At 43.9% G+C, this 21869-nt stretch overlaps 1 protein-coding gene across 3 annotated transcripts in view; it reads left to right on the top strand.

The window, feature by feature from the left end:
* ryr2a (ryanodine receptor 2a (cardiac)) overlaps window positions 1-21869 on the top strand; it is a 723597-nt gene that overhangs the window by 384769 nt on the left and 316959 nt on the right. For all 3 annotated transcript variants that reach the window (XM_034193918.1, XM_034193917.1, XM_034193919.1), the window contains exons 55-61: window positions 3954-4094; window positions 4201-4364; window positions 12882-12960; window positions 13054-13143; window positions 15722-15859; window positions 16880-16957; window positions 18972-19047. In XM_034193918.1, the coding sequence (XP_034049809.1) occupies window positions 3954-4094; window positions 4201-4364; window positions 12882-12960; window positions 13054-13143; window positions 15722-15859; window positions 16880-16957; window positions 18972-19047 (766 nt within the window). The remainder of the gene's footprint in view (window positions 1-3953; window positions 4095-4200; window positions 4365-12881; window positions 12961-13053; window positions 13144-15721; window positions 15860-16879; window positions 16958-18971; window positions 19048-21869) is intronic.

The following is a 21869-nucleotide window of genomic DNA, read 5'->3' as shown; positions in this document are numbered from 1 at the left end:
GGAGAGTGAGGACAGTGATCACTCAGAAAAGTACAAAAACAGAGTCTTTAATCACTTATGGCCCCTTCACACATAACACGTGAAAGAAGCTGGAACCGGCCGATAACCTGTGGAAAAAAAACAAAAAACAAATTGCGGAACTGCAAAACATTCCACCTGCTGTCAGGAAGGACACACGGTCAGACAGGCGTGAACAATACTGCAGCGACGATTTCGTGCATGGTCGTGCATGCGCATGAACACAGTGCCAGCACCTGGAAAGCGTGACACCACATCGCGCCACTGCAGTGGGGTAAAAAAAAAAACCCATATACCATATAAAAAAATCACAAATTCTAATATTTAATCCGTCTTATAAGAGTGGACAATACAGGTATGATCCTTCTGTTCCTCTGTATATAACCCATGTCTTATCATGTCCACATCAGTGGCTCAGCATCTCCAGTTGTCCAGCGATCAGTGCACCGAAGGACACCGCGTCCTGTGCACCATAACTCACGTGGTAGACATGACATTCGGCTCGCCAGCCGAGTGTTCACATGACCAAACATATATATTCACATGGGGCAGCCTGGCTGTTGACCTGACGGCGCTTGCTGCTGCCTGTGTTGCAAGGCGATATGTGTTTTAATTTATTTCCACGTGAGGACAGCATATCAATATATGCACCTCATGGTGGAGTGTTGTCAGGTTATATTCTACATGACACGGTATGTGTTCTCAAACTGCAAGGACTCAGGTCTCAACAGCTGCTGCTTGCAGCCGACACACCCACCTCAGTGAACGAACTCACAGCTCACAGAAAAAAACATCTCACTCTCTGTTCCTTTGTTCTGTGATTATTTATTTTATGTATTTCTTATGAAAATATGTATGTAGTTATTGTTGTATTTATTAGAGCCCGACCGATATATCAGCCGGCCGATATTATTGGCAGGTATAAGCCCTTTTCAAAGTACTCACTATCGGCCGAAATTTTGCAGATAGAACGCCGATAATTTCTCATAAATAGAACAGTTACTGAAATAATGTTTGTGTCTGCAATGTAAAAGATCAGATGTATTTCACAACTTTTTAAGGATATGTATTTGCTAATTTCACAAAGGTTTAATTCTTGATTGCATTTTTTTAACTTGAAAATTCTTCCCTGTTATAAAGTTAATCAATATGAGGACAAAGCTTCAGCTTTTAGCTCATACCTTTTTTGTTAAGGGTCCAAAAAAGAACTTTTTATTCATTTAAAAAAATATCGGCTGATTTATCGACTAGGAGCAAATTAGCCGATTTATCGATTATTAACATTATTTTCATCCAAATATCGTTATCGGCATCAGCCTCAAAAAATCCATATTGGTCGGGCTCTAGTATTTATTAGTTGTCTTGCATCTGTACAATTTCTGTGTTTTAATTTAACACGTCATGTGCACTGTCAGTTCCAGCTGACTGTCGCTGGCTGGTGATCAGCTGAGAGGCCCCGTGTGTCCACAGCGCTATGAGCAAAGTGATCACACATGAATGAGTTCACACCTTTCCCCATGTTTTATTTATTTTCCACTCTTTCTGTCTGTCATGTAGACTACGATTTACATGATGGAAGGTTCATTAGCCTGGGCGGCTGGCTGATAAAAAAGTTCACACTGTGCCATGTGATCTTGTCTGTACGTAGTTATCAGCATGTCATGAGAGCGTGAGAGTCCGCCCACACATGCATTGCGTAGAGTGTGATTCATGTTGTTCATGGCACAACATATGTTCTCAAGTTGAGTTGCGAGTACACAGCGGTCAGCTGTTCCAGCTGGAAAGTACAGCTGTCCAGATGCACGCTGCACTGGACAGCGAATACACTCCGGCCACCTCTGCCGCACCTGACAATCATGGTGTGTGTGTGGGGGGGAGCGACGATAATACACTCCTCACGCCATTTGTGTTGCGGGGGGGGTGCGACACACTCACACGCCACATGCGTTGCCGGGGGGGAGAACTTGCATGACATTTGTGTTGCTTGGTAACAACACACTCATGGGGCATTTAGAAAATTGGGGCCATTCGCACAGCCCAATTGAAAGTGTTCACCCGCACTCTACTCTCATGCCGGCTGTGCAAATAGCCCCGCCTTTTCTAAGTGCCCCGTGAGTGTGGTTGGATGTTCCTGGGTGGTATCTCGTCTTTGTACAACTCCAGCCAAGAGTGGGTTGACTGGCCAGTCATCTGGGATTTGCTGACATTTGGCTGCAGGTGTGAAGGCCGTCTCCATTGCTCCATTCGGCCATGATGTGACATGGCCAATAATTTCGTTCAACTCCTCAGCTGCGGCATGATATGTCCAACCTGCGTTCGACACGCCATGGGAATGCTGTGAACGTGATCAGATGGCACTGCAACCTCATCGTGCGTGCCGTTTGAATGGGTTTCCACTGCAAACATCATGTGAGTGAGGAGTGCATGTGCCATGCCTGAATGGTTGTGGCGACTGCTGTACTAAGCGTGCGAGGCGTTCGAGGCGGCTCAGAGTGGCTTACGGTTCCTCCTTCGTGTGCCAGTTGGCTTCATTTGTGTTATGTGTTGCTCAGGTCACATGATCAGTACACAAGATATCAGTTCAAAACTGGCAACAGTGTCTGTGAGGGGATTGGCAGGAAAATAGAGAGACAGAGAAAGGGTCAAAACACAAAAAAAGCAATCACAAAGTGTCCAAAGAGAGCAGGCAGAAATCAAAACGCTCACTGCTCTGCATTGTGTTGTTGTATTGCCTCCTCTCACTTGCTCCCCTCAGGATCTCTGGCATGTGAGGCAGATGCTCTAACCAGAAGGCCAAAAGCTGTTGGGAGTGAGGTTTACTTGACTACGACATGCACAGAGACTCGTGCTACCTTCCGTCACACAAGTAGAAGACATAAACAAGAAACCATGGGAAGCACTGGCAACAATGGGGCAACAAAGCACAACATTAACAGTAAATACACTGGGGAGGCAATCCTCCAGAGAAAATCTGCATGGAGCAGACAGTTCTCAAAAACTGACTGTGCAAGAAGAAGGAGGAGTGAGGAAAGACACCAAGACACCCAGAGAATCCAGAGGAAGTCATAGGCTTATGTGGCTGTGATTGGAGAAATTGTGCACAGTGCAAGCTGTGCATTTTGTATGACCAGTTATACAGCTTCATGATGAAGTGGTACAGAGGAGGAGTTTCTTAAAAAGAAGACCTGAAAGTTCACCTACAAATTGCCAGAAGGTACATCTGACATGCAAGCCTAGATTTGATCTGTTTTGGTGAAAGAATATCCTTCTCTGCTCTACTCTACTATGAAGATAAGCGTGGTGATGCAAAATTTGCACTGTATGATGCGGCAAAACTTGGATAGTATGACTCCATATGACACAGCAGAACCCTCATTTCCTTAGTGCCCCACGACTGCTGTTGGAAGTTCATGGGTGGCAACTCAATTCTGACCAAGCGTGGGTCGAATGGCCATTCGGGCACCATTCACCCTCATTCGGCCGCTGGTGTGAAGGTTGGCTTGATTGTGACATTCGGCCAGGGTTCAAAATGACTAATCATTTCATGCAGCCCCTCGACCACAGTCTGAATGGTCCAACTTGCGTACGACATGCCGTGTGAATGTTGTGACCATGATCAGATAGCAGTATGACCTCATCTTGACCGCCGTTCATTTGGGTTTCCAGCACAAGTGCGCTGTGAATGTGGAGTGCATGTACTGTGGCCGAACGGTTCTGCTGACTGAGGCGCTCAAGTGTGGCTTGGATTTTTCACGAGTGCCATTCAAATCCTCCTTCATGTGACCTTCGGCCTCGTTCGCGTTATGTGTGAAGGGGCCTTAAGTCAGAGGTGTGATGAGTAAATTTTATGTTCAGTACTCCATCTGTTCCAGTCACTTTACTGCCCATCTAATCATAGCTAATACCCTAATTTGATGCCTTGACTTTTTTCCCAGCTGCTGACCAATCACTACGATCGGTGCTGGAAGTACTACTGCCTTGCTGGTGGGTGGGGAAACTTTGGAGCAGCATCTGATGAAGAGCTTCACCTCTCCAGGAAGCTGTTCTGGGGAATATTCGATGCTCTATCATGCAAAGTGAGCGTCCTTATAGTACTCCAGTGTGACTCTGTATTCAGTTTATAACTTAGTGAGTGAGATGCTGATGTCAACACATGAACGTGTTCATGTATGTGTGATCTAGCGCTACGACCAGGAGCTGTTTAAGCTGGCGTTACCGTGCCTTAGTGCTGTAGCTGGAGCTCTTCCTCCGGACTACATGGAATCAAGCTACATGGCCCTGATGGAGAAGCAGTCATCAATGGACTCTGCAGGAAACTTCACTCCACAACCTGCAGACACCACAAAGTACACAATACTCACATTTTACAAAATAATAATATATAATGTTCAGTGTTCTGTTGCACAATTTTGTCGACATATGAATTATACCATATATCTGTCTGTCTGTCTGTCTGTCTGTAGCTGCATCTAAACAAAAAGTTTATGTATGTATCTGTATGTTGATAGTTATCGTCTTTGTGGTTCTGCATTTTTATGACCACCCTGACTATCTTTCGTCATGAAGTGTTCCAGTTCTGAAATTAATATTGACAACATTAGTATGAACTTTATGATGCTGATCATCACACCATAAGCAAAATGATGAGGGCACAAGTTCTGGAATCAAATGAGAGAGTTGAAGTCTGGTAGGTTTCTGATTAGTTTTCTTGACCAGGGACACCTGGGTTGGTTTGATCTGAGTGTGTGACACAGGCTTGTATCTTCATGGACCAGGATGAGGCAGAGACATACAGAAGCATGATCATATAATTGGACATGACCCAGTGGAGTGGGTAGCCAGAATCTGGGAGACCTGGTGTCGCAGACCATATGGTCCGCCCCTAAAAAACCACCCGCCTTTTGCATCTGCATGTGTCATTTCGGACCACAGCAGCACTTCTGAGGCAGAGTCTCTTCACCCAAAATAATCAAATGGATTAATGGGATTATTAACCATCAGATGATGAAGGTAAACCCTCTTAAATCATTCTAAAGTCAGTTTTAAGCAGGAACGAGGCGAAATGTCCGATGATGATGATGGTGGTTTTGCGCAGTGAACACATCAGGTAGCAGCTCATTAAGCTGTGGCGCTCTGATCGTTTCCGTCGCCTTTTATAATTAAATAATGCTGAATTCATCTGGAAATAATTGTTGTACTAAAGCTTCATATATCTGTTGCTGAGATAGATGATGAGTGGTGTGCAGTTTTCAAGCAGAAACCAGGTGTTAATCCGTGAACTCGGTCATCAGGGGGACTGAATTTTAGGGGGACCATTCGGTCGGCAACACTGGTCTCCTGGATTCTGGCTACTCCCAGATTCTGGGCTGCTCCAGACGGTCTGGAGCAGCACATTTTGCTTGGCAAACCACACTATTTATACCGAATTGTAGTGCGGCACCACAAACTGATGCCGCTTGGCAGCATGTGCCATCTGGCAGGTGGAATGGATGAGGTTTGACCTGGCTATAGCTCAAGTGTGATGCAGTGACAGACAAATACTAGGATGGAGTGGAAGCTGTGAGCCTTCTGTCCTGTGAAAAGGGGAGGCTGATGATCAGACTGTGGCTCTTTAAGAGAGCTATTCAATCAAACCAAGCTGACATGACCATGAATGCAGCGATAAGTCTCAAAATCCTGAACACACCTTTTGGTCTGGCTATTGGCCAAACAAAATAAACTCCTGAGTGCGCAACTTGAGCTAAATTATCACATGTCAGGGGAACACAAGGTAAATTGCTTTGATTGCTGTCTAGAAATTATTGAACCTGCTTCAGTGCTTGTGTGTGTGTGTGTGTGTGTGTGTGTGTGCCAGCCACACAAGCTCATACTTTGAGACAGAGGAGCAGTGCTCATGTAGTGTCATGGCAAACCGTGCTGGAGAATGGATCTCAGACATTATGTTATCAGTACTCTTCGTTCAAGAACATGGGTTCAAAAAGAGTCTGTTGATGAATGTGACTTATTGTCAGTGAGCAAAGGCACAAAAAGCTTCTACATCTGTCGCATCCCTAAAACTCTTCTCACACAACCACTTGATCTATTGGTAAATACCTTATTGCGTTGGTTCTTCGTCCCGGGGCGGTATGTGATCTGAAAGTCAAAACGCCCAAAGAACAGTGACCAGCGGGCTTGCCTGGGGTTCAGACGCTTGACGGTCCGGATGTACTCCAGGTTCCGATGGTCTGTGAAAACCGTGAATGGTACCGAAGCTCCCTCCAACAGGTGTCTCCACTCCTCCAGAGCCTCCTTCACCGCAAGAAGTTCCTGATTGCCGACGTCATAGTTCCTTTCAGCCGGGGTCAACCTGCGGGAAAAGTAGGCACATGGGTGGAGAACCTTGTCGGATTCCCCGCTCTGGGATAGCACGGCTCCTATCCCTGAGTCAGAGGCGTTCACTTCAGCTATAAACTGGCATTTTGGATCGGGCTGCACCAGGACTGGCGCAGTCGAGAACCGGCGTTTCAACTCCCTAAACGCAGCTTCGCACCGATCCGACCAGGTGAAGGGGACTTTTGTGGAGGTCAGGGATGTCGGGGGCTAACTACCTGACTGTAGCCTTTGATGAACCTCCGGTAGAAATTAGCAAAACCGAGGAACTGCTGTAGTTTCTTACGGTTTGTTGGTTGGGGCCAATCTCTCACCGCCGCAACCTTGGCCGGATCAGGGGCGACGGAGTTGGAGGAGATAATAAACCCCAGGAAGGACAAAGAAGTACGGTGGAACTCGCACTTCTCGCCCTTCACAAACAGCCGGTTCTCCAACAACCGCTGCAGGACCTGACGTACATGCTAAACATGAGCCTCAGGATCTGGGGAAAAGATGAGTATATCGTCCAGATATACGAAGACAAACCGATGCAGGAAGTCCCGCAAGACGTCATTAACCAACGCTTGCAACGTCGCGGGCGCATTGGTGAGGCCAAACTGCATGACCAGGTACTCAGAGTGACCTAACGGGGTGTCAAATGCCGTCTTCCACTCGTCTCCCTCCCGGATCCGAACCAGTTGATACGCATTCCTAAGATCCAGTTTAGTGAAAATTTGGGCTCCATGCAAGGGCGTGAACACTGAATCCAACAGAGGTAATGGGTATTGGTTGCGAACCGTGATGTCGTTCATCCCTCTGTAGTCAATGCATGGACGGAGTCCGCCATCTTTTTTGCCCACAAAAAAGAAACCAGCACCCATCGGAGAGGTGGAGTTCCGGATCAACCCGGCAGCTAATGAGTCCCGGATGTAGGTCTCCATTGATTCGCGTTCCGGACGTGAGAAGTTGTACAGCCTGCTGGACGGGTACTCAGCGCCCGGTATCAAATCAATGGCACGGACGGTGCGGGGGCAGCGTGAGTGCCAGATCTTTGCTGAAGACGTCAGCAAGGTCATGGTACTCAGCTGGCACCGCCGCCAGATTGTGGGGGGGCTAAAACCTCCTCCTTAGCTGTCACACCGGGTGGAACCGAGGATCCTAAACACTCCCGGTGGCAGGTTTCGCTCCACCGCGTCACAACCCCAGATGGCCAGTCAATCCGGGGATTGTGTTTTAACACCCATGGAATACCCAAAATCACTCGGGAGGTAGAAGGTGTTACATAAAACACAATCTCCTCCCTGTGATTTCCAGACACAACCATTGTCACTGGCTGTGTCTGATGTGTGATTAGTGGAAGAAGGGTGCCATCTAGTGCCCGTACCGACAATGGTGACGGTAAGGCCACTAGAGGGAGCCCAACCTCCTTTGCCCATCTGCTATCCAGCAGATCCCCCTCTGACCCCGTGTCCACCAGTGCTGGGGCGTGAAGGGTTAGATCCCCACTCAGGATCGTAACTGGGATGCGTGCAGATCGTTGGGCTTTCCCCGCGTGAGTATTATGACCCACCCTTAGCCCAGTCTCTAAGGACGAGTGCTGCTGTTTTGACCGTTTGGGGCAGTTTTTCTGCGTGTGCTCGGTTAAGCTGCAGAGAAAACACTCTCCACGGACCAGCCTCCTTTGTCTCTGATCTGATCTCATTTTGGTCCTGCTCGTTTCCCTAACAACGGCAGCAGGGGGAGCTGTCGTCACGTGGAGTACCCTGGCTGTGGAGCGTGGGGAAGATGGCTCCCTTTCAGACCCGGGAGGAAGAGGGACAGCTTGTGCCTGACCACGCCCCTCGTCTCGCTCCCGTCGGTGTTCTGTTAATCGGTTGTCTAACCGTATTACCAGGTCGATAAGCCCGTCTAAATCCTGCGGCTCATCCTTCGCCACCAGGTGCTCCTTAAGGACCAGAGACAGTCCGTTTACGAAGACGGCGTGGAGCGCAACAGCATTCCAGCTGGCCCGCGCTGCCGCGATGCGGAAGTCGACTGCATACTTAGCTGCGCTTCGGCACCCCTGTCTTATCGACAGCAGCATGCTTGAAGCAGTCTCGCCTCTATGAGGGTGGTCGAACACCTGTCTGAACTCCCCCACAAACCCAGTATATGTCGTTAGGAGCCGTGAATTCTGCTCCCAGAGCGCCGTAGCCCAGGCGCGTGCCTCTCCTCGAAGCAAATTTATTACGTAAGCCACCCGGCTGACTCGTACATGACGGGACGCTGTGAAAAGACAAGCGAGCACTGCATTAAGAAGTCTGCGCACGTCTCGACACAGCCTCCGTACGGCTCCAGAGGGCTTTTGTAAGCTTCAGGGGATGGTGGGGGGGGTCGTTGAACGACCAGCGGAATGTCTGTTTCAGGCCTCCGGTCAGCGGGAGGAGGTGCTGCAGCAGCGCCCTGAGCACGCGCTTCCACCTGGGCGGTGAGAGCCTCCATCCTCCGATTGAGAATAACATTCTGCTCAGTGACTAAGTCCAACCGAGCAGTGAAAGCGGTTAAGATTTGCTGCAGCTCACCTAACACGCCTCCTGCTGATGCCTGTTCACCTCACTCTTCCATTGGCTGTTCAAGCGATGGTTGACGCCCCTCGGGATCCATCACGCTGGCCGAGAAATCCTGTTGGGAAGGTGTAGTGACACGGACCCACAACAGGGGGCGTTAATGAACGGACAATGGATGAGCCAAAAAGTAACAATTTAATGTTGTGAATTGCACAACGGAATACAGACAAAAACAATAGAGGAGTACAGTCAATCGTATACAAGGTGACGTGTGGGCAGGCTCGAGGATAGAAGATGCCTGTCCAAAGAAGAGCCGGATCCCACACGGCTTCCACTGCCAGTGGATCTGAAGAACACCGGAGCCGCCAAGTCCCGAGTTCCAGGTGGCCACCGTCTCCAGCTGTCAGAACAGGTACTGCTGGCAGAAACAGAAACAGTTAATGGTGGGTGTGTGAAGACACACCCAGTAATCGTCCTTTGATTAGTTCCTCCAGGAGGGAGAACCTCCACCTCCAGAAACAATTTCACCCCTGCAGCTCCTGTTAGTCTCTTCCCTGGATGGAGTGAGAGGCGAAGAACGTCGCACTCCCACTGTCCGCCAGTCCAGCTTCAGACAGAGCCCGCAGGTACATGGCTGCACACAGAACAATGTTTAGTTACAATATCAATCGCAGAGAAGGTTACCTCGATTGGTAGCTGATTTCTCGGCGAGGAGGTGGAGTTGCAGTCCGGCCTTTATAGTGATGGTGATGAGTGACAGCTGGTGCTGATAAGCGACAGCTGTCACTCCCAGCGGCTCTGACGCCCTCTCGTGCTTGGAGCCCGCACTCCAAGCAGGGCGCCATCTGGTGGTGGTGAGCCAGCAGTACCTCCTCTTCAGCGGCCCACAGAACAATTTAGACATAAAATTACATTTTTAACTTGTCCAGAAGCAAATGTATGTAAAAAAAAAAAAGTGAATTGATGAGCATTTTGGATGCCATAAGGGTGATTTTCTAGAATTTTTAGAACGTGATTCAACACATTTTTTTCTGGACATTTCAGCTTGTCTATGTAAGCTATGTTCCACATGACTCTGTGTCTGTGCTATGCGGCGCTATCCACAAGACACGTATGCCAGGCAGAACACGTGTGAACGACTGGACACACCTGACCAGTAGATGTAGACATCAGAGCACACTGCTTCTCATCCATGTCATTTCATGATTGTATGTCTGTGACCATGGGTCATTACCAGAGGAACAGACGGATCATATTTGTATTGCTCACTTGATAAATGCAGTGTTTTTATATGGTGTGGAATTTAATTTTTTTTCGTAATACTTCCATGTCCTTCCTGATATGAGGCAGCTTCCCGCAGCTTTCATTGAACAGCTCAGTGGTAAAGTCTCTGACCGGTAATCAGAGGTTTTGAAAGGCGTGAGTTTGCATCCTGGGTGGTGTGTTTTTTTCTTTCTTTTTTAATTATTCCATATAATTACATGTGGTCCCACATGTACCGGCTGGTTTTTATTTTTTTATTTATTCCACATAAGTGGCGTAATATGGTTCCACACATACCGGCTGGTTTTTATTTCTTCCACATAAGCAGCACCATGTGGTGCACCTGGCACTGTTCCTGCTCGACGGACACCAGCGCGTGCACGAACTCTTGCCCGGGTTTGTGCACGCCTGCCCTTAGGTACAATGTTTTTTGCTCTAATTCCGTGCTGTTTCTCCGTTTTCGTCCAAACGCCATCCAAACTTCACACTATGTGTGAAGGGGCCATTACAGAAGTTTGACATTCCTGTCTCATAAATATATATTTTTTTTTTTTATTGATCTCATGAAATAAACCTGGCCAAATGGGGTGTGCAGCCAGTATATTCTGAGTGCCAGTCCCAAGGCTGGATAAATGAGTAGTGTTGCATCAGGAAGGGCATCTAGCATAAAAAAGCAAACAGAACCATGCAGAGTACAAATTGAATTTCTGTACAGGACTGGTCGAAGCCTGGGGTAACAATGTCTGCCATTGGTTCTATTGCCCATCAGGGTACCGGCAGAAATTAGGCTACTGCTGGGTGAAGAAGAACAGCATGAAATGAAGGAGAAGAAAGTTTTCTGGAGTGAGTTACATGAGGTGGTGGACAGTGTGCCCAAGCATGAAACAGTGGTGATTGAAATGGACTTCAATGGACATGTTGCCAGTGGGAACAGAGGTGATGAGGAAGTAATGGGTAGATATGGTATCAAAGACATGAATGTGGAAGGACAGATGGTGGTAGATTTTGCAAAAAAAATGGCTGTGGTGAACACCTACTTTTAGAAATGGGAAGAGCACAGGGTGACATAAGAGTGGATGAAGGTGTACACAGGTGGACTACATTCTTTATAGGAGATGCAAACTGAAAGAACTTGGTGACTATAAGGTGGTGGCAGGAGAAAGTGTAGTCAGACAGCATAGGATGGTGGTTCGTAGGATGACTTTAGAGGTGAAGAAGAAGAGGAGAGTCAGAGGTCAACAAAGGATCAGATGGTGGAAGGTGAAGGAAGAACCCTAAACCCTAACCCCTCACCCTAATTCAGGGAGGAAGTGAGAGAAGCACTGGATGGAGGGGAAGCAATTTTGAACATCTGGAAAAGTACTGCAGTCTTGAGGGAGACAGCTAGGAAGGTACTGGGTGTGACATCTGGACAGTGAGGAAGACAAGGAGACTTGGTGGTGGGAAAAAAGACGTTCAGGAAAGCATAATTCTCCTTATGCTTTCCCAAATGTCTTTTTTGGCAGAGGTAGGCAAAAAAAATTGGGATAGTCGGAGACATGAAGAAAGTAGGCAGGAGTACAAGGAGATGTGGCGTAAGGTGAAGAGAGAAGAGGACGGAGGACATGCAGCTGGTTGATGGTTAACAGAGGAAGACGGAGAGGACAGAATGAGATGAAATGATTGATATGCTGTGGTGCCCCCTAATGAGAGCAGCTGGAAGAAGAAGATTGAACTTATGAAATATTCTTTATTATTGTTGGGTTACCAGCCAATAGGGCGTAACCCTGTGTCATGGCACGGCAACCGTCATAGTCATCTGCATTGTTTATTGCGATTTCTCAGATGCTGTCTGATAGCTATTTTTTTATTTGGCAAGGGCGCAATATGGGTTATTGGCATTGCTCCTGTCTAAAAATCATATTCATAGATTCATTCATTTGAAAATGGCAGCCATTTTTATACTGAAAATAGCCATTTTTAGCACTGAATGGCAATTAACTTTTAAGTTAACTTTTTTCCCTAATTTGTCAAAGGCGTATTATGGATTGTTGACATATTTCACGTCAAAAAATTGTAATCATAGATTAGTTCATTTTAGAAATGGTAGCAATTTTTATGCCGAAAACAGCCAATTTTGGTATTTGGACTGAATTTTCTCAAAAACTGTCTGATAACTCCTCTTTTAATTTGACAAGGGCACAATATTGGTCACCGACATTGTTCCCATCCCAAAATTATTTGCGTCAGGAAGGGCATCCGGCATAAAACTTGTGCCAATTACAAATGCAGATCTGGCTGTATCTGCTGTGGTAACCCTGACCACAAAATGGGATCAACCGAATAGGCAACAACAACAATGTTGGTTTGGAAACATTGGCCATTTTTATGCCAGAAATGGACATTTTGCCATGGGCTTTAATTGAGCCAGTAACCCACAGGGCCCTTTGCACTCCAGTTTTTATTTTATTCTTTTCTTTTTTCTCACCCAGCAGCTGTAATTATCGCAATTAAAAAAATGCTTGAAACATTTTAGTTTATATTTAATAAGTGTGAAATCTGTAAAATATAAACTTTTTTACCTGACCAAAAAAAATTTAAAAATTTAAAAATTGATATACCTTTATATGACCACTGAGTCTTGTTTGAGTTTTATTTTATTTGGTGGATGTGAGGAGTCTGACAGCTATATGTTTTTCCTAATGTCTCACTTCCCTTCTGTGCCAGTGTGACTGTTCCAGAGAAACTGGAATATTTCATAAACAGATATGCTGAACATAACCATGAGAAGTGGTGTCTTGACAAGGTGAGCACAGATCATGTTTGCAGGTGTTTTCACTTAAGAGTGACATTAATATTGGGAATAATAGAAAAATGTAATAATATCTGGTCTTCATAGTTTTCCAGAGGCTGGTCACACGGTGAACAAATCTGTGAAATCAGCAGGAACCATCCCTTACTGAAAGCATACAAAGACCTCTCTGAAAAGGTACTGTGGAACAGCATGATGTGTTCAGGTGACTCTACTGTGTTCATTTGGGCCCTCAGGCCATCACCTCATTCTAGAATCCCTGTTTTCCTGCTGTACTTCATTATTTTGAGTCTGTTCTGATCCTGGAAACTGAGTGAACCAAACTGAGGTAACCTACAGTTTTGTTTGTGTTTTCAGTTGAGAATTAAGGGCAAATTCTCAAAAGTATCATGATCCTGCCCTTTGGGGGCTCCTGTCATAGTTTTGTATTGATATCAGCTTCCTTGATCTGAACATTTGTGTTTTTATTCTGATCATGCTCTGTTTATCATTGGTTTTTGTTTTCTGTTCACCAGTCATTGTCTTGTGGCCTCTGTCGGTGTTTTTTTGTTGGTTATTTTGTAGTTTCTGGTTTTGTTTCATTTACCTTTTGTGTTTTGTAATCTATGTTCCTTTAGTTATAGATTGGGTACTCTGTTTATTATTCTGCCCTTCACTGCATTATCTGTATTCTGTGGTTTCTGGTTTTGTTTTTCTGTACATTATTTATTTTCTGTTTAGTTAATAATTTGTGTTGCCTCATTATCAATTATTACATTTACTTTTATACTTTAGCCAGTGTCAGTTCCATTATAGTCATTAATGTTCTTGTTATCCTATTTTTAGGCTTGTCATGTTATTTCCTAGTTTTGCCCCTTTTGTTTTGTTCACGTTGTTTGTCTTAAGCACGTCATGTTTTTTAACCATTGGTTTTTGTCAGTTATTTATCTTGCTTTAGTCTGCTTTGCCTTTTGTCTCACTGCACCCTCTTGCACCTGCCTTTGTGTTTCTCAGTCACGCCCCTTCCAGAACCTTCTCCCACATGTGCGTCTTGTTCCTTAATTGCCACCTTCTCTATTTAAGCCCTCACAGTCTCACGGTCCCCTGCCAGATTGTCGATTGTCAGCCAAGTGGTTAATGTGCTTGGTTTCAGTTCAGAAGGTTCCGGGTTCAAATCCCACCCCTGCCACATTTCTCCATGTAATGTGGAGTTGCGTCAGGAAGGGCATCCGGCGTAAAACATGTGCCAATTCAACATGCAGATCCACCTTGGATTTGCTGTGGCGACCCCAAGTGCAAACAAGGGAGCAGCCGAAGGGACTTACAGACTCAAACAGAAAACAAATGTCTGAAACGTGATATAAATTAATAAAAATATAAAAGCCAAGATGATGGGTTGCATAAGTAATCAGCCCCTTTGTTATAATACCTGTAAATAATCAGTTTACTTGCCAAGACATATTCAGTGACTTGGAAATGTTCATGTATCCATCCCCTGACTTGTCTGAAGAAAACTGGCAATAAAACTGATTATTTACAGGTATTACACCAAAAGGGCCTATTACTTATGCAACCCATCATCTTGGCTTTTATAGTTTTAATTAATTTATGTCAGGTTGTAGAGATTTACTTCAGTTTGAGTTTAAGGAAGATAATTTTAGAAATTTTTATATTGACAAGCCTGGTTTACTTTTGTATTTCAAATGTCATAAACAAATTAAAATGTGTGAAATACCAAGGGACTGAATACTTTTGCAAGCAACTGTATTTACATTTTACACAATGTCCCAACTTCATTGGAATTTGGATTGTATTTTGGACCATTTGTCTTTACAAAACATCTCAGGTTTGTTGGTTTCTGAGCATGGACAGCCCGCTTAAAATCACACCACAGATTTTCAATAATATTCATGTCTGGGGACTGAGATTTTTCTTGGCCTGCCATTTCGGGCCTTAACTAGTACTATGCCTGTGGTCTTCCATTTCCTCACTATGTTCCTCACAGTGGAAACTGACAGCTGAAATCTCTGATAGTTTTTTGTATCCTTCCTCTAAACCAGTGCTTCTCAATTATTTTCTGTTCCACCCTCCCTAGGAAGAAGAAAACATTTCGCTCCCCCTCACCCCACCCCACTCTCCGCCGTGACTATAAATAGTATCTTTTGTTCATAAAATTATTATAAGTACCCCTCTGCATAACATTGTATCCTTATTAACATTAAAGAAAACAAAAAAGAAAGAACTTTAGATCAGCTTAAAGCAAAGAATAATTTTATTAACATTGTAACAGAAAAAAATTGTATCACTTTGATTGAAATAAAAAAATTAATCCTTAAACTATAAACATTTTTTGACCGAGTGCCATTTGATACTGAAAAACAAAATTAAATAAAATCAATGAATAATAAATTCAAATTGATCAGAACACTAACTCAGGAACACAATAAATAAAACACAGACAAAACAAAAATGAATAAAACAATTTGTGCTGATTTTTAATGCTTATTTTTGGTGATTATTTTTGTTTTTAGTTTTTATTTTTGCAGCTCTTGTGTCATCCAGCATGACAGAGACCATGTCTACTGCTGCTTAGCTCCTCTGCTAAGGTGTTATGATGCTAATGGTGCTTGTTGTTTTACTGAAGCAGCATTCACAAAGGGACTTTGTCCCTTCAAAGTGTACAGACATGTAACAGTGTGACAAAGCATAATGCTCTGAATAAAAAGTGTTGTATATGAGTTGTGTGGTCCTCTGAACACTGGATTTAATCTCACAGGACAAGGAGGCTTACTGCTGGCCTGTACGAGAGTCTGTGAAGACCATGTTGTCCTGGGGCTGGACCATTGAAAGGATCAGAGAAGGAGACCCCGCCAGTCTACACAACAAATCACGCAGAATATCACAAATTAGCCAGGTACACACACACACACACACACACACACACAAAAATGTATTAAGGTCACTCAAGAGAGGTGCACAACAACCTTCAGATCTCTGCCAGGGTTCAAAGGTCCTGGTGCTTTGGTCTCACGGTATAGTTGTGAGACCTGGACTCTAAGAAGTCTATGGTATGAGGTTCCTCTGTAGAGTCCTGAGGTACTGCTGGTTTGGCTATGAGTCAAATGAGTGGTTACTTGCTGAGGGTTTATTTATGTTGACAAATTACACTGTATTTGTTGTTTTTCTGATGTTTGATTCTGCTTTTTTCTTTTCTCTCTGTTTGAGGTGCAGCTCCATCCAGAGGTGGGTGTGGTGTCTGTTCCAGAAACCATCCTGTGCACCAGTAACATTTCCTGTATGTTCATTTTGTGAATTGTTCTGTATTTTATGTCTGTAGCATGGCCCAGGCAGAGGGTCACCCCTTTGAGTGTGGTCTGCTTGAGGTTTCTTCCTCAGAGGGAGTTTTTCCTTACCATGGTTGATCTGGGGGTTAGACCTTACTTATGTGAAGCACCATGAGGCAACCTTGTTGTGGTTTGGCGTTATACAAATGAAAATAAATTGAATTGAAATTGAAATTTTGATGACACTTGTCCTTGTACTACAGTAATGGAACTAACTGAAGTTAGAGAGATGAAAGATGATGATTACATGCAACTAAGCCTACGATTCTCGTATGTTAATTATAAGATAGAGTTATAAGGTAATGCTGCAGGATTAGAATGTTTCATCTCAGCAGATAGGCTGTTCTATAGAAAATGTGCATGATAGGAAACGGCTGTGTGACTGACTTCTTCTTTACCTTTGGAACACAGTGCATACTCTGCATCTTAAGAATGCTGTAAGGAAACAGTGCCAAACACTAAGCCACTGTGCTGTTGACTTATAGGGATTTGCAGTGTTAAATGTCCATTAAAAATTTACTGTGTAGTTGTTGGTTTGTGTTGGGTTGCTGAGTTTGGATAGTTGCAAACATTTGTTGCTTGTTCCACAGCTTTCCTTTGAAGGATGTTCAGCTTTCAGCCCTCGGCCCATTGACATGAGCAATGTCACATTGTCCAGAGACATGCAGGTAAGATGCACATATAAACATGTTCACAAATCTCCACAAGCCCACATTAAAATATAATTTGCACACAGTACATGTGGTTCACTGAAACTCTTCCGATCCCTGGTCAGAAAATAAGTCACTGCAGCGCAGTGGTCAAACTAATAAAAATATAGCAAGCAGAAGATAGTGAACATATGAAAGAGGATCAGCTGAAACATTCTGCCTCCAAAGCAGATATTTCAATAGCAAGCAAGATATCAAAGTGAAACTGGGACCAGAATGATCCTTCACTTATTAACTATTGCTACACCAAATGTTATTTTGCCTGCAGTTTCAGGTGTGCACAGAATCTCCTTCGACATAACACATGCACGAAGTAGTCAGTAAAATATGGCGACATACACGGACATGCATTTGAAACAGTATACTCTTAATGAATTCATTGCAGCTGGGGGTTGTGTGCTCATGAACATTCATGAGGATTGAGCATTTCTAGATTAATGCCCATGTGGATGTCAGTACAGTGGGATGTGGGAGGGGCTTGAAGGAGGTGCCCAAAACATCCACAGACGCACAGTATCTAGTGTGGGTGCGATGGCGTAGTCCACAGAATTATGAACACACCAGCACTGTCAAGTCCGACCGATATGTGGACACTCTGCAAAAGCTGCACACACACTTGAAATGGGCTTTTCATAGAAAAGATGCAATTCTTCAGCACGACGATGCTCATCCAAAATCAAGTCAACAAACACCGGATGCATTGCAGCAGCTCAAATCTTACCACACCCACTAGAGTACCACTCAAAAATAAAGTTTGTTATTTTTACTGTCCCACCCCCTAGATTTGTTCATAATGTGAAAAGAAAAAAGCTGACAAAATTTGGATGTATTATAATAATATTTACTGGTAGCTCAACAGCATTATACTTTTATAATTTCTAGAAAAAATTGGATATGAAAAATAACAGTTGCTTTAACATAAACATAATATTGTAGAAATACTTAAAATGAAGACTAACAGCTGCTAGCAGTTATTTCCTTAATACATCCTTTTTGAACAAACACAGATTAACACAAAGAATTGACTGAAAATGTCACAATGCGCTGTCCAGAGAATGACTTTACTTCAGCTTTACTAATAGCTTAATTTGTCCTCTTGTAGCTGTCCAGCTCATGCAGTAGCTGCAGATCATTTTGTGGAGCAGATGACGCACACATGCATGTGAACCAAGCCTTGAGGGAGACCTTCATCACAAATGTGTTGAAATGGCCAAGAGACAAGAGTTCACGTGCAGTCAGTCGGAACTGGGAATGAAAGATGTATATCTTCAGACTGCACATGAGCTTTGCCATCATCTAGCTCGATAAAATGCCTCCGGAGCCTGAATGTGTAGATCACCATTGCAGTCAGCTCCTAGAAACACTTTCATAGCCATACTGGTCAGCTGAGCCCCAGTTATATTACGTGATATAAGAAACACTTCGGTTCATTGAGCTACCAGGAAATATCCATATATCTGAAGGAAACTTGTAGGAGTTAGTATGCTGCATAAAAGGAAAAAAAAATGGGGGCGGAACCTTGAAAAAGTTGAAAAACGTTTTGGCCATAATATTGAGCAGCATCCTAACAACCACCCAGTCTGTGTCTCACAACCTCCGATTTTTTCCTTTTTCCAAAACTGAAAGAAAACCTTGAAGAACATGTTACACTAATGATGCAGAGGTATAAGCAGCTGTGCATCACTGGGTCAGAGAGACAACATTTCTTCACTGATGAGATGCAAAATCCTTTTCAGTGTTGGCAAGAGTGTTTGCAAAGGAAAGGTGACAACATGGAAAAGTAATGACACTACCTGACAGAGAACATTGAAAGCTTGAAGCAGATATGTGATTACTGTCACTATCTTGCTTGTTTTTGAGATAATTGTGCATGAGGCAGAACTTTTCAGACGAAAGTTGTATGTGTTACAAAAGATAAATGTACACTTAATGTTGTGTCACGGTATACGTGTTTTATTTTGTGTTGCTGCAGTCTTTGGCAGAGCTGCTTGCAGAGAATTATCATAATATCTGGGCCAGAAAGAAGAAACTGGAGCTGGAAGCTAAAGGTAAAGATGTTAAAGCTGTGTTTAACACTCCAACCCCCCCCCCCCCCCCCCCCAAAAAAAGTCAATTGCAAGATTTGCAATGACTTTTGAATGAGTAGACATACACTAGTTGAATGGTGCTCATCCCAGAGGCAAGTACTTGTGTTAATCAGAAGACTTTCACCTTGTCAGTCAACCATCTTCAACATTGACTCTTCTCCTTTTAGTGCAGCAGATAAGAGAATATTTAGAGCGGAATCCTTCAAATGGTGATAAAAGCATCAAATTCGGCAGAAATACTCCTCAGACAATCCTGTTTTGAAAAAACCGATTGGCCACTTGAATTTTCAGTTGGCGTTCAGGTAGAGGTCAATTGAAGAATAACACAGGAGTCAAAATAAAAAAAATGCTCCAATCATATTGAAACCTATGCCACATTACTTACCTGATCATAAAGATTCCAAAAAGGTATGGTTTGGACGGTCAAAAGTTAAAGTTGCTCCAATTTTGGTAAAAAGTGATGCAAATTACTAGTTGAGTTAACACGGTTTTAAAAAAGAATAGTTTGGACCATGTATCATCCTTACTTATCGCGTTACAGGGTAACATATGTCACATGTCATAGAATCCAATGGACATAGATGTTGTTTGACCTTTACTTTGGAGACCGAGCATTCAACACTGTCAAAACTATTCCATTTATTAATCCTATTAGCTCAACCAATAATTTGCATTACTTTTCACCAAAATTGGAACAACTTTAACTTTTGACCCCTGTACAAAATGAAACTGACCTTTGTCACCATTCTTGCTGTTTTTAATCCCGTAACTCCATAGAATTCAGTCACAGATAGTCCAAACTATACCTTTTTGGAATCTTTGTGATCAGGCAAATAATGTGGAATATTTTTTCAATATGATTGGAGCATCTTTTAATTTTGACCTCTGTGTAATTCTTCAATTGACCCCTACCTGACCACCAATTGAAAAGTCAAGTGGCCAATCGTTTTTTCAAAAGAGGAGTGTCTAAGGAGTATTTCTGCCAAATTTGATGCCTTTATCACCATTTGCATGATTGTTTCAGTTATCTGCTGCACTATTTACTAATTTCCAGTCCATAAATTACCTGTAAAAACCTTCTTTCTTGTCATAGCAGTTCTAAAAATCTCTGGAAACAATTTAAGGTATAAATAAATTATGATTTCCCAGTAATGTTAGTTTATTTTCCATTATTGAGGAGAGGGTATAAACATAAAACAACCACCTCAAAACTTTACTAAATTCATTAATTTAAGTTTGCTTTAATCACAACATTTATTGACAATTAAAGTGCACATACAGACAGAAATAAAGCAACACAGTGTTTAGTTGAAATATATTAAAACTGTATATTGATAAAACTAATAAAATGATAATGCAAATGTCATGAAAAGAGAAAATAGAAAAGAATACACCTGTGCACACCTGAAAGGCATGCATGATACCGCGGCAACGGTTTCGTGCATGCTCGTGCACGTACACGAACACAATGCGAGCACTTGGAACGTGTAGTACCACATTACGCTGCTGCTGTGGGGGGAAGGGGGGGAACACACACCATAAAACACCACAATTTCTAATATTTAATCCCTCTTATCAAGCGGACAATACAAGTATGATCCTTCTGTTCCTCTGTAGATGACCCATGGTCATCGATGTCAATGAAGCAGTGCCCTCTTATCATGGCCACATCTGCTGGCCCCGTGTCCAGCTGGTCCTGTGCTGAAGTTCACCGCGTCATGTGGACCACAGCTCACGTGGGTGACATGACATTCAGATCACCAGCTGAGCGTATGATCAGACAGTCCTTTTCATTGGGCACAGCCTGCCAGTGTGCGCACTGTGCGGTCACTGCAGCCTGCTGCAAAGGCGATTTCCATGTGAGGAGGGCATGCACACGCACGCGTATCACGATGGAGAGTTGTAAGGTCATGTCAGTTATAACACGGTACATGTTCTCCAGCTGTGATTTGCAGGTCCACAGATCTCAACAGCTGTGGCTGTTTGTGGACAGGACATGCCCACTATTTCGATCAGCGCACAGAACAAAGAGTCACTCTCTATTTCTTTGTTCTGTGATTATTTATTTTAGTTATTTGTTATGTAATTATGTATGTAGTTATTGTAGTATTTTATATACTTGTCCTGGCTGTGTGTTTTTAATGTAACATGTAGTGCGCACTGAGCCATCATTTCCAGCTGTCAGAGAGTGGCTGGCCCGTGGTCAGCTGAGAGGCGCCTGGCCGTACCGTGCACGCTCAGATGTGACTGGCCGGTCCCCATGTGATTGTCTGTACATAACTATCAACATGTCATGCAAATGTCCCGTCCCACCCACGCACAGCACATGTGTTGCGGGGGGAGAGGGGGCAGAGGCATGACACACACGCATGCCACATGTGATGGGGGGGTGACACACTGACACACTGGCACACCACGTGTTGGGGCAGACTTGCTTGACATATGTGCTGCTTGGTAACGCCATACTCATGTGACACTTAGAAAGTTTTAACAGACAGCTCGACTGTGGTCATCTGCACTCCACTATCATGTCAGGAGTGCAAATAGCCCCACCTTTTCTAAATGTCCAGCGAGCAGTGTTGGATGTTTGTGTGTAGCCCTTGGAATTTTACCAACACCTGCCGAGAGGGGGTCGAATGTGTGCACTCACAGGGCACTTGCTCTCTTTTGGCCATTGGTGTACATGAATGGTTGTGACGACAGTTGTATGAGGCATTTGAGGCGGGTCAGATTTTTCACGAGTGGCATACAATTCCTCCTTTGTCATCCAGTCAGCTTCAATT

Source organism: Thalassophryne amazonica, chromosome 18 (assembly GCF_902500255.1).
Source record: "Thalassophryne amazonica chromosome 18, fThaAma1.1, whole genome shotgun sequence".
NCBI classification, from domain to species: Eukaryota; Metazoa; Chordata; class Actinopteri; order Batrachoidiformes; family Batrachoididae; genus Thalassophryne; species Thalassophryne amazonica.
Note: the sequence above shows the minus strand (reverse complement) of the source record. Positions and strands in the feature narration are given on the sequence as shown.